This window comes from Antechinus flavipes, chromosome 2 (assembly GCF_016432865.1).
Source record: "Antechinus flavipes isolate AdamAnt ecotype Samford, QLD, Australia chromosome 2, AdamAnt_v2, whole genome shotgun sequence".
NCBI classification, from domain to species: Eukaryota; Metazoa; Chordata; class Mammalia; order Dasyuromorphia; family Dasyuridae; genus Antechinus; species Antechinus flavipes.
The window spans coordinates 578,708,225-578,720,896 of NC_067399.1; the positions used below are offsets into that span (position 1 = coordinate 578,708,225).

The following is a 12,672-nucleotide window of genomic DNA, read 5'->3' on the forward strand; positions in this document are numbered from 1 at the left end:
CCAAGGTCATCAACAATCTTCTTCCCAGGAATTTTTCCATTCCTTATCCCGCTTAAATATCCTATTTAACATTGTATACTGCTTCCTCTTTCTCGATGGTCCTTTGACATCCATGATATTGCACTACCTTAGTCCTCCCCCAGTTTTCTTAGTATGGGTATTCTTAATGATTCGATGATAGCCCTCGACTCTACTAGCTATACCCTCTCCTTCTGAGAGGTCATCTATTCTGATGACTTCAATTATCATTTAATAAAGAAATGCAAGGATAGGAGAAGGGGTAGAGACTGAAACATCTGTGATTTCCTAAATATAAGCACCTCTCAGAAAAGGAAATTAATTCCTTCTACCAGTGCAACTCACAGGCTCAGATAGTTACCTAGAGAAGTGTTGACAAACTCAAATAGAAATGAGGCAACTAATGTATATATAAAGATCCCTGAGGGCCAGGTATTGACTTAGTTTTAAAATATAATATTGCATACGTTTGATTGTATTCTTATTTATTTTTAAAAATATTTCCCAATTACATTTCAATCTGGGGCTGTACTGGAGTGTTCCAGGCTGAATACAGCTGGCAGGCCAAGTTTGACACCTCTGGCCTGAGAGGTTAAGTGAATTGTCCTGGGTCACATAGTGAGTATGTGTCAGAAGCATGGCTTGACATCATGTCTTTGAGGATCCAAAGCCATCTCTCTCTCCACCGCTGGCCAGGCTGAGTCTCTCACCTGAATACAAATGATTTCTAAATTTACATTTCCAGCTCTGCTCTCTGTTCTAAAGGTCCAGTGCTAGATATTTAATGGCCCACTGACTATCTCCACCTCAATATCCCACCCCAACCTCAAGCACAAACATGTTTAAAAATCAAACTATCATCTTTCCCTCTTCCTGATTTCCTTCTTTCTGTCAATAGTGCCACTAATCTCCTAGTCACCCAGGCTTGAAACCTCAGAATTATCTCCGATTCTTCCTCTCTCCTCCCCACATCTAATCAGTGACTGAGCAAATCTTGTGGATTCTTCACTTTGATTCTTCCTTTGCAATGTTTCTAATCTTTCCTTTGCTTTCCATGCCCGTGTCCAGCACCTCAGTCCAGGACCTTGTCACCTCTTGCCTGTTCTACTACAATAGCCTTCTAACTAGTCTCCCTACCCTAGGCTCTCTTTACTCCAAGCTGGCAGATTCGTATTTCTAAAGCACTGTTTTGCCCACATTCCCCTCACTCTTCACCCTTCAGAGGCTATTCATTGACAGCCCCACATATTGAAGGATAACACCTATATTCCTTTTCTCCCAGAAAGCAATAGATTTAGAATGAGAGAAACATCCTGTGCATAGCCCTGCCTATATATCTGAGCTTCTTCCATTCCTGCTACCTCTACTGCCCTTCCCTGCCTCCTTTCTCATTTTAGAATCATACACAAATGCTTGTGTATTAGAAAGTACCTTTGATAATCTATAATTCCTTGTTTTATAGAGTAAAGAAACTGGTAACCAAAGAAATTGATAACTGAAGATCACATAACCAGTTAATGGCACAGCAAAAATAGAACCCAAGATTCCTGATTCCCAGTTCAGCTTAATTTTCTTTATTTTTCTTCTTTCCTTTTTTCTTCCTTCCTTTTCTCCCTCCTTTTCCTCCTTCCTTCCTTCTTTCCTCCCTCCCTCTGTCCCTCCCTTCCTTCCCTTTTTCTTCCTTCCTTTTCTCCCTCCATCCCTTTTTCCTTCCTTCCTTCCTTCCTTTATTCTTTTTTTTTCCCATCCCTACCACAGCTTCAAACTCCTGAAATCAGATGATACATCAGTCTCAGACTTCCCCAGTAGAAAAGGATACAAATGTATGCTCTCATGACTCAGCTTAGTTTTACCTCCTCCTTTTTCAGACATATCCCAGGTGAATCACTCTACAATGCTCTCTCCCATCCACAAACTCCTATAGCACTTCTCTTTTTTCATTCAGTTGGACTTATTATAAATTATTTTGTGTTTTATATTATCTTTTTATCATTCTTTCCAAAATAGATTGTGAGTCCCTTGAGGATGTTTCCATACTTGTTTCTCCCCATCACCTAGTATAGTGCTCTACAAATTTCAGGTGTTCAATTAATATTAATTTCCAGGGTTTTGCACATTATAGGTATAAATGTTTATGGAGTATGCATTCATACTAATACTCATTTTAATTCATCTGATAGCTTGGCTTTTTCAAATATTTAAGACCAATCCACCTGAAGATGTCCCAGAAAAAAAAGTAGTAATTTCATTGAGAAAGTTCTTCCCAGGACACCTGATTTGTCCAGTGTTCTGAGGGACCCTCCCCTAAGCATTGCTTCTTAGAAGAACCTTTCAGGCTGGTGGTCAGACCCTCAGAAACCGGAATCATCCTTCAAACCTGAGACTTGTATCTGGTTCCTTTTACTCTGAGTCAATGCACAGAGTTCTAACCCAAGCTTTTACATAGTAGTAGGCATTCAGTAGATATTGATTGAATTGAAATGAACTGAATTCATGGGATCCTGGGATTTAAGACTGGAAGAGATATAGATATCCAATTTGGATATTGCTTGTTTTACTGATGAGCCAATAGGCCCAGGGAGATCATTTGTCTGGGCAAACTGATATGAATGGCAATCTGGGGGAACAATTTTCTCCAGGTAGAGGCTGATCCGTATGGATCCAGACTGAGGCTCTGGCCTGTTTGAAGTCAATTGGTAGGATGACATCCTCCTTCGGTTAGGATTTTCCACTGGGACGGACTATGTGTGATCTTTCAGCCATCTCTCACCTTCTTACTTTCTACTAAACAATCTTTCTGGCCCCCTGGAAACATCCTGACATCTCGGGTTTTTAGCTAAGGTGCCTTCCCCTCTGCCTTCTCTAGGCACCAGAGCACTTTTGAGGGGAAGAAACCTGCTTGGTGTCTGACCTTCCCTCTCCCCAGCTCCTGTGGGCCGTGTTTCCTTTGAAGGCCGGGGGAGAGAAGGAGGGTCCACCACTGAGAGCGCGAGTCTCCCTTCCCTCAGCCTCCCAGAATGGGAAATACCAGCTACTGGGCCCTGCTGTGCTGTGCAGGGCTGTTGCCTGATCTGTCTTTTTCTATCCTTGCTGCTGAAATGAAGCTGCAATTTGGATGATGCCCAGGGGTAGGACAGAATGCAGATTGCTTCCTCACTGAGCTGCACTAGATTGGATTGGCAGAGCTAACGGGAGGGAAAACTTGCTCCTTGCAGCAGTCAGGGCTGGGCAACTGGGAGCAGATGGATGAGAGGGAGCTAAGGCATTAGGGAGAACAGAAAAAAAAAATCAAAGCCAGTGGCTGGCCTGAGCTGGAGTGAACCAACTTTCTGACTTGACCCATTGTTTGTTGCAGGATCATCCGGACCAAAGTTCAGCAGCCTTTCCACCCGACCCCAGATGGGACAGGGACAGGAGTGACAGCTCCTGGACACACCATAGGTAAGAAGATAGGAGGGACTGATCTCTGGGAGACTCCAAAGCCATGCAAATGAGAGCTGTCCCTGTGAGCTGCACACCAGCAGCCAAGGGAGAGGCTGCTCTGACCTCCCTGCTTTCTCAGAGGGCATCAAGCAGCTTAAGATTTCCACTTTGGAAAGCTATTAGAAAATCCTTTGATCATTTTCTCCCCTCCTCCTTTTTCTTTACTTCTCTTTCTCTTTCTTTCCCCCCATCTAATACTGACCCTCTGCTGTCTGTCTCACTCTCACTTACGCTCTCCCCTTCTATTCCTTCCTCCTGCTTCATTTACTCTTTTTTCTTTCCTTTTTTGGATCTCTACCTCCCTAGGGGAAAACCCCTTCCTTCCTCTTTCTTGCTCTCTAAGCCTCTCTCTTCTTGGGTCTTTATCTCTCTCTCTAGTTTTCTTTCTGTGGGTTTTGGATTTCTCCTTCTCCCCGCTCTTTTTTCTCTGCCTGAAGTCCATGGTGTAGAGTTTAGCCTTGAAGGGTAAGAACTATGGAAAAGTGACTTGCTCTGAGGTGATTTGATCTGACCTAGGAAATGGAAGCAGCTAAATGGGAAGATATCTGTGAAATGGACTTTGCTAAACACTCTCCGTGGTTGGATTGATCTTGACTTGCCTTGTACCCCTCCTGCAGCCCCTATAACATCCTGAGGGATGTGTAAGAAAGGGCATCATTGCCACAGAGCAGGTTGTGGAGATGAGGGAGAATTAAATGGGGCTGAAATGTAGCAGCAGGGGGTGGCCCACATTGAGTGCCAGAAAGAGGAAGGGATCACGGGCTCCCTCTGAATGTGCCCTCCTTGACTTGGGGTCCCAGCCCCAGACTGAAGCTGCTCTCCTGACAGCCTTCCCACTTTGCCTTGTCCAGTTCCCAGCACGGCCTCCCCTCCTGTTTCCAGCGCCTCCAATGACCCTGTAGGCTCATACTCCATCAATGGGATCCTGGGGATTCCTCGCTCCAATGGTGAGAAGAGGAAACGTGATGAAGGTAGGGAGGAGGATAAAGGCTCGGCCTCCTTTTGCATGCTTTGTCCCTGGGCACAGGGCTCCGGTTTCTGGCCTGGTCTCCCAGCTGCTCCTTGGTGAGATCAGTTTTAGTAGTAAGCCTGGTCCCCCCACTGCCCTGCTGGCTCCCAGACAGAGGTAGGGTACAGGCTCTGCCATCAGCTCCGCCATCTGCTCACCCACCACTGGGACTCACCCTATTCCTGTTTAATGCTAGGGGGAACAGGAACCACTTCTCTTGAGAAGTTTAGGGGGGCAGAAGATGCAGAGAGCCAAGGAGTTGGCCCCAAACCCCTCTTCTTACCTTCTATTCCTTTACCTGACCCAGACGGTCAAGGTAGGGGAAGGGACCACCTACAACAGGTCCTGGTTTTCTTTCTCTGGAAAACTATCTTATGTAAATGACTGAGGGGCTGAGAGTGGGAAGGAGAGTCTTGCTTAGCCCCATATGAAGGGGTTACTTCCTCCATTTGCTGGTAACATTCCATTACAAAGTCAAGGTAGCAGGGCGGGAAAGGAAGGAAGGAAGGAAGGAGAGTGGAAAGATATTTCGGTTCTTTCTGAGAACTCTTTCTTTTCCTCCCTTTTGCAAAGCTCCTTCCCCCCTTTCAAGAGGAGAAAATGGTGGACTTTTTGAAGAAGGGTTTTCTGGATCTGCTTGAATATTAGTCTTATAGGCTCATTCTTACTAGAGACACTCCACATTCCCCAGTGCCCTAGCTATACACTCCCATTGGATCTGAAACCACCTGTTCAAGAGGTTACATATATAAGAGCTCTAGAATTCCAGATGGAGAGGATGGAGTGTGTGGGCACCCCAAACCTGAGGGGGGCCATGTCGGTGAAAGCCTCAAGCTGAGACGGTCCTACATAAGGATTCCAGGCTGAAAGGGACAGTAAATGAGAGCCCCCAGACTCCAAACTAGGAGACAATCTATGAAGGCAGTATGTGTGTGAAGGCCCTAGGCCGATAGGACAATGTGTTCAAGAATTCCAGACCCCAAGCTGAGGGGAGTATGTGTGAGGGCCCAAAGCAAGGAGCACAGTCCCTGTGATAGCCCCAGGCTGCAGGGACAGTGAGTTAAAACCCTCAGGTCGAAGGTACAGAATGTGTGGGGGCCTGAGGCCCTACTCTAAGGGAACAGTATGTAGGTATGGATGAGGGCCCCAGGCTTCAAGTTAAAGGTCCAAAGTGTGTAAGGGCACTCTGTGTATAACAGGGAGGAACATGGTGTATAAAGGCCCCAGGCTGAGGGCACAGCGTATGTAAGGCCCCCATCTGAAGGGACATTAGGGGTGAGGCCCCCGGACCTCAGGCTGCGGACACAGTGTGTTTGAGGACCCCAGGCTGAGAGGACAGTATGTGAGAGCCCCAGGCCTGGCAAGATAGTGATGACCTGGAGCTGGACTCCTTCCAGGAGCCCTAATGGCCTCGTTTCACAGGGAAACAGCTTGTCTGGCTCTATTTCGCCTTCTTCTGAAATATCCAAACCCATTTGGCTGACACGGGCTACACCACTCACTAAATTTCATTTTGGTTGTTTTGGCCGAGGCAGTGCTGCATTAGGGTTAGGGGTGGTGAGAGAAAGGTTCCCACCCCCAAGTCTCACCTGGGCCCAGTTATGGGGAGAGAGGGATTGTATCAGAGAAGAAAAGGAGAATGTATCAATCATCTCCACCCGGTTTGGGAATTCTCATTCCCTCCCAATCCCTGCTCTCTTTGATGAACTAAGGGATTTTAAAGTCTATTTCAAATCCTCAAAAGTATTTGATCTTTAACTGCCTTGCTGCTCCTTTCCTCTCCAATTCTGGGAATCTAGGAAAGTGGCCCCTCTCTCCCTGGGCTTTTTGGTGGGAAGGTGGGGGATTGGGGGGGAGGGGTTGGAAGGTGTGAAAGAAGATCCGGACAAGTCATGGAACCATTTTTCTTTTTCCTTCTCACTTACTACATGCTGGAATGAATTTGAATGGGTTTTCTCTCTGCTCTTGGGGCCCTGGAAGAAGGAACTATTTTGTGGCAGGGTATGGGAAAGGTGGAAGAATACAATCACTGTATGCTAGGTCTGGCTGGGAAACTTCTTTCCTGCCTGGAGAACTGACCATGTTTGTTGTCTATAGTTTTTAGCATCCTTGCAATCCTGATAAGTAGAAGGGGAGATCAGGAGCTTAGTTCATTCTCTCTCTCTCTCTCTCTCTCTCTCTTTCTCTGAAATTTTTCCCTTACTCTAGAATAGGGACACTTACAAGGTAAATAGGTTTCAGTGGAGTTTGTGAACTTGGATGGAGAAAAATTACATCTTTATTTTCATTAACCTCTAACTGAAATATGACAGTTCCTTCAATTCTGAAAATAGACAAATATTATTCTGAAAAGTCCACAGGCCTCCCAGACTACCAAAGGTTCCATTAATTCATTAATTAGGTTTTTGATTAAAGCTTTTTATTTTCAAAATATATGCATAGATAATTTCACCTTTGTAAAACCTTGTGATCCAAATTTTTTTTTTCCCTTCCCTGGAAGACAAGTAATCCAATATGTTAAACATGTGCAGTTCTTCTCTATATATATTTCCACAATTACCATGGTTAATATTTTTTAAAAGGTGAACATGATAAGATAGTTTCCCTCCCTGTGTGGAGGAGAAAGTTTCCATGAGGGGTTCCCCACCCCAGTCAACTCTGAGCTCAGTTGCACTGGAGTGCAAAGTGGGGGGCAGCTCTCTCCCAGCCCTCATTCAGGGCCTATAAAGTACAACCAGTTCTAGCCTGTGTTAGGTAGCAACACAGATGATTAAGAAGAGAGCAGATAATTATATGTCAAGATGATGTAGCCCAACTCTCCAGTCGGGCAAAGGTAGCAGAGCAGCCGGTGTCGGGCTGTACAAGGGGGGCTGGGGAGGAGCTGCTCAAATGCCCAGGTATATATGTGAGCGCTGCATGCACTGGATTGATGGAAGAGAGAGAGAGAGAGGAGACAAGAAGGAACCAGATCCGGGCAGTTTGGGAATGGTGGGGAGGGGCTTAGCAACTGCATCCCCCCCAAGCAGCTTCCCGGAAGAACAGGTCTGCCCTGACCTCCTCGGTCTGCACTTGATAGCGGGTCTGAGTGGCTTTTGCCGTGGGGGCCTGGTGGGCTGCAGGAAATGCCTGAGGCCGGAGCCCCAGGCCGGGGGCAGAGCTTCCTCCCTCCAGCCCTGCTGCTCAGTACAGTGGGGCCCATTCTTCAGCTCTAACAATGTCACCGGGGTGGGCATTAGGAGGACAATCGCTGCAGTATGTGCAGGCATTATTGGAGACAATCTCAGCAGGAGTTATTGGTGCTCACGGTGATAATACCCAGAGCATTATTGGCATTGGTGCTCATAATACGGACAGTGTTATTAGAATCTGCAGCAATCATAGCTGTGGGGTTATTAGCACAGGACCTACGGGCCCGGGCTCTGTGGGAGGCAAGGGGGGTTACAGTGCGAGTCAGAGGCCTCTTGGCCAGGCCTTCGATGGGGTGACGTGGCGGGGCTGCCGGGGCAGGGGTTTGGGAATGGGGAGATTGCTGGTGTCTGTGTGTCCATCCCCGACCCTGAGAAGGCAGTGTACCCAATTTACTGCCCCTGAAACTTTCATCTTTAAGCTTCCAATTAAATCTCACTCCACTGGATGGATGGGGTGCTCCCTGGGGCTTTGGGTGGCACAAAATGCATTTGTATAATAGCAACAGAGATAGCAGAATGTCGTTTTTTCATAGTGGCAGGAGGTGGGCCTTCACTGGCCAGCCCTCCTCTCTCTTGATTCAGTAGCTTCCATCTGGGTTTCAAAACACTTTTGTGCATTCAGTGTTGCTGTCTGCAGCCTGAGAAAGGGAAAGTGAGTCACAGAGCAGGTCCAACAGATCTGCCAGAGGATCCTAATGAGGTTGCATGTCTGTTGCTTGAGGGGAGGGGAGGGAAGGAGAGATGAATGTGTGTACCTATGTGTATGTTATCCTTCCAAGTGTGAAGTGGCCAGAGGCCAGAAGTTTGCATTACATTAATTAGACACCCAGTGAATTGTGGTGTCCAGCAAGTACAGCTATGCTTGGTGTATTGTGTGGCTGCAAATGGCAGATTCCTATCAGTTTCTTTAATATCTCCCTTCTGATTTGGACAGAGCCGTAGCCTGAAAAAGTCGTTTATTTTCTTAGCAAGCTTTTCACCGAGACATCCCTCTGGGTGTTGTGCTGATTTGACTTAAAGCAAGCAGGGAGATTAGGATGTGGAGGAGAGTAACACCTCGGGCTTCTGTCTAAGGGTCTGGGGTTGGGGGCAAGGGGAGAAGGAAGAGATCCTTAGCTGAGGGGGAGAGGGCAGGGCTGCAGAACAGAGCAGAGCGGGGAATCAATAAGGTCCAGTAGACTTGAGGCAGCCTCGTTCCCTGTCCCCTGAGCCCAGTAGTTCCTGAAAGTGGCTGGAGGCCTGTGCAGGCCTTTTTTATTGGCAGGTAGTTATGAATGTATCTGGGAGTAGGTCTGTGAGGAGAGGCCATGAATTTCAAAGGCAGGATGGACAGAACCATCGAAAAGAGAAGTCCTATTAGAAAGGAACTTCCTCGAACATAGCTCACACAGCCCTTCTGTGTCCAGGTTCTTTGTTGGAGCGGGTTTCGGTGGGCAGGATCAGTAAGTAAAGATCCCCACACAGGACATTTGGCTCTTGTCCATCTATATCTGCTATTACATGTTTGATGGAGCCATGTCTGTCTCAGTACACTGTAAACATTTTTAAGTATAAACAAATAGGTAGTGGTACAATGTAAGGCCCTCTGGCCCCAGAGTTAGAGGACCAGGATTCAAATCCTACCTCTGACTGCCAGCTTCCTGTATAGCAAGTAATTTAACCCCATTGAGCCTCAGCTACCTCATCCCAGCCAGGTTACATAGAAAATGAGGGAGCTGAACTAGAAGATCCATTCCTTCCCTTCTAATTAACATCTACAAACCCAGACAGACAGACAAAATGCTTTACCAAGATGCTTTAAACTCCCCTATCCTACTCCACACTCTCCTGCCTGTTCCATCTTCTTTGCAGTCTCGGTGGAGTGCCCACCGTGCTGAAGCTAACCCTTATTCTTATACCCTTTTTCTCTTCCCCTTCTCACCTTGTCCAGGACTACTAGAGTATGGTATAGTAGAAAGATGGAGGAATTTGGAGTCAGATGACCTGGGCTTCAATTTTCTTATCTATAAAATGGAGGAATTGGACTAAAGTGATCTTTTGGAAGTCTCTGTGTCCCTATGTTCCTTCAACTTTGACCCATCGATCATTCCCTATATTATGTATTTTAAATCTTCACCCCTCTTATGATTCCTTCTTTCTGACCTATGCCCCTCTCCTATGAAAACCTTCCCTTGACCCTGATCCTCCTCCCAAGGTATCCTTCTAGCTCTCTTCTTCCCTTTACCTCTAAGTTTCTGGAAAAAGTAATGCATATTTGCTATTCCCATTACTTTTCCATTTACTCACTCCTTGGCTCCTGGTGGTATGGCTTCCATTTCTACCACTTTACTGAAACTGCTTCTCCAGTCGTTTATGACTTCTTGTTTATCAACAAATCCAAAGCACTTTTTTCAGTCCTCATCATCCCTCATCTCTTTATCTCTCTGTGTCTATAATGCTGTCTCTCTTTAGCTCTGTCTACCTCTGTCTCTCTGTATCTCTCTGTCCATCGTCTCTCATCTTCTCTGAGAGTGGGCCAGATTGGAAGCACAGTGGCCATTCAGAGAGCTGATCCCTTTACCAAAGAGCAGAAAAGCTTTATCCTGCTCTGTTTCTGACCTGAGTGGACTTGTCCCTCTCTTGGCAGTCGGGTAGTAAACGGAGCCCCGGGGGCTTACTATATATAATACTATATATAGATATAACCAATCTATAGTTGGTATAGATACCAAGTATCTAACTTGGTATGGAAAGGCCCTATCTCAGCTTAGAATTCCCTAGCTCAAATAATCTGCCCATCCCAATCTCCTTTCCTAGTAGCAGGGCATTCCCCCTCATACCTGCCCTTTCTGTTCTTGTGCTTCAGTGATACTGTATCCTGAATTCTCTTCCCATCTTTCTGATCCTTTATGCTCTATCTCCTTTAAGAGCCACTCCTTAGCTTCATTTATTCTTTAAACTTAGCTGTCCCACAAAGTCTGTCCTCAGACCTCCTTTTTCTCTTTTTACAATCTTCTCTTTACTGTTCTCATCTACTCCTGTGGAGTTAATTAACACATCTACAGTATGTGGATGACTCCCAAATTTCTATTTCTAGCTGCAGCTTCTCCTCCAAGCTCCAGCCCCATATTTCCAACTGCCTGATGAACGTTCTACTACCACCCCAAACTTAACAGGGACATACAGAACAATTAGCTTCCTTCCCAAAGCCTTCCCCACCTGACTTCCCCACTTCTCTTGAGGAACTATTATATTCCTATTTACCCAGACTCAAAATCTCCAAATCATCTTTTACCTTACTCTCTACATTTATTTGTAAATTTATGATTTTTATAATATTCATAAAGTGCTTAGTTCAGTTCCTAGCACATAGCAAGTGCTTTGTAAATGTTTATTTCCTTCACCCTTCCCTACATTTCTAATGAGTCACCAATTCCTGTCAAGTCTTCTTCTATTTTCCTCTTCCTTTCCCATGACAACCATCCTAACTGAAATCATCATCATCTCATGTTGTTTTGTTTTGTTTTGTTATTATGATTTTAACTACTGTAACTGTATTTTGTAAAATCATTGTAATTATTACATTAGTACAGTGCCTGGACCACAATAGATACTATGTAGATGTTTATTCCCTTCCTTTCTCCCTTATTATATACCTTTGAGCCAATCTTCTTTACTCTCATCTCTCCCCTTTCCTATCTGTCCCTTTATTGTCCTTCCTAAATAATCTTCTTAATGTACCCATTCCTACTATCATTCATCCATTCAAAAGTCTTGAAAGGTTCCTTATGACCTACAAATAAAATATGGACATAACAAAAAAAGTAAAAGTAAAACACATAGTGTTTTAGACATTTTCTCATTTGATCCTCATATCAGTCCTGGGAGGTCGGTGCTATTATGAATCCCACTTTACAGATGGGGAAACTGAGACACAGAGAGATTAAGTGATTTGCAGGAGGCCACACAGCTAGTGAATGTTCCAGGCAAGACGTGAAAGCCAAGCCTATCCATTGTGTCACTTAGCTGCTCCTTACACTGATATTCAGAGTATTCTATGGTCTGATTCCAACCTCTGTTTTCATTCTCAGTATCTTACATTATTTCTCTTATTAAATAGACAAAATAGATTCCTCATTGTTCTGTTCTCATCTCACTCAGATCTTACCTTTTCTCATCTCCCATTTTTGTTCAGGCTATTCCTCATGCTCAGAATGGATTCCCCTCCTTTCCCTCCCTTCCCAACCCTGTCCTTAAAACCTCTCCTTTCCATTCAGACCTGCTGTCTTCTCCATCAAGGCTTTCCTGGCTTCCTCCAGCAGGAAGTGATTACTTTGCCCTCAATATGCTCATCTCTCCATTGTACTTGTCAACATTCTGCCTGTAATAATTATTACAATTATTTACATCTATGTCTTATCCCCCATACTAGATTATAAACTCCTTGAGGGCAAGGATTGGGCTTTATTTTATCTCTGTATCCTCAGAACTTAGCATGATACTTTGCACATAGAAGCACTTAAGTGTTTTTGATAGAAGATGTCTCTGTTTCTCCCTGCCTTCTTTCACATAGGCAATAGCTCACATATCTTGAGGTCTGTGTTTACTCAGGAAGTGTGTTTATGTCCAGAGGTCTATATATAATTTTAAGAGAGACAGAGACAAATAGAGGCAGAAAGAAAAAAAAATATATGTGTATGTTTATCTTTGGATAAAGAAGTCTATAGAAATACCATATCTTGATTGGGCAGAATTTCATTTCTCTGAATACTATGTATGTCTGGAAACATTTTGAGCTGTGAGAATATGAAGAAAGAGGATGTTCTTATGAATTTGGGGACAGGTGTGGTTGAACTGCATCTAAAATAACTTGTATAGTATACCTGGTTCAGGAGAACTCCCTAACTGAGGGAGGGGGCAGTGTCTCAGTTCTTGAGACAGCTAATGATCACATGGGTATGTGTAGGTGGAGCATCCAGGACCAGATAGATGCTC

The 12,672-nt window shown here is 44.9% G+C and overlaps 1 protein-coding gene across 5 annotated transcripts in view; it reads left to right on the top strand.

Moving 5' to 3' along the window:
• The window catches only part of PAX2 (paired box 2), a 100,349-nt gene that overhangs the window by 36,525 nt on the left and 51,152 nt on the right, over positions 1 to 12,672 (top strand). For 4 of the 5 annotated variants that reach the window (XM_051981229.1, XM_051981228.1, XM_051981226.1 and 1 more), the window contains exons 4-5: positions 3,374 to 3,459; positions 4,353 to 4,472. In XM_051981229.1, coding sequence (XP_051837189.1) covers positions 3,374 to 3,459; positions 4,353 to 4,472 — 206 coding nt within the window. The remainder of the gene's footprint in view (positions 1 to 3,373; positions 3,460 to 4,352; positions 4,473 to 12,672) is intronic. The other variant, XM_051981227.1, reaches the window with a different exon arrangement.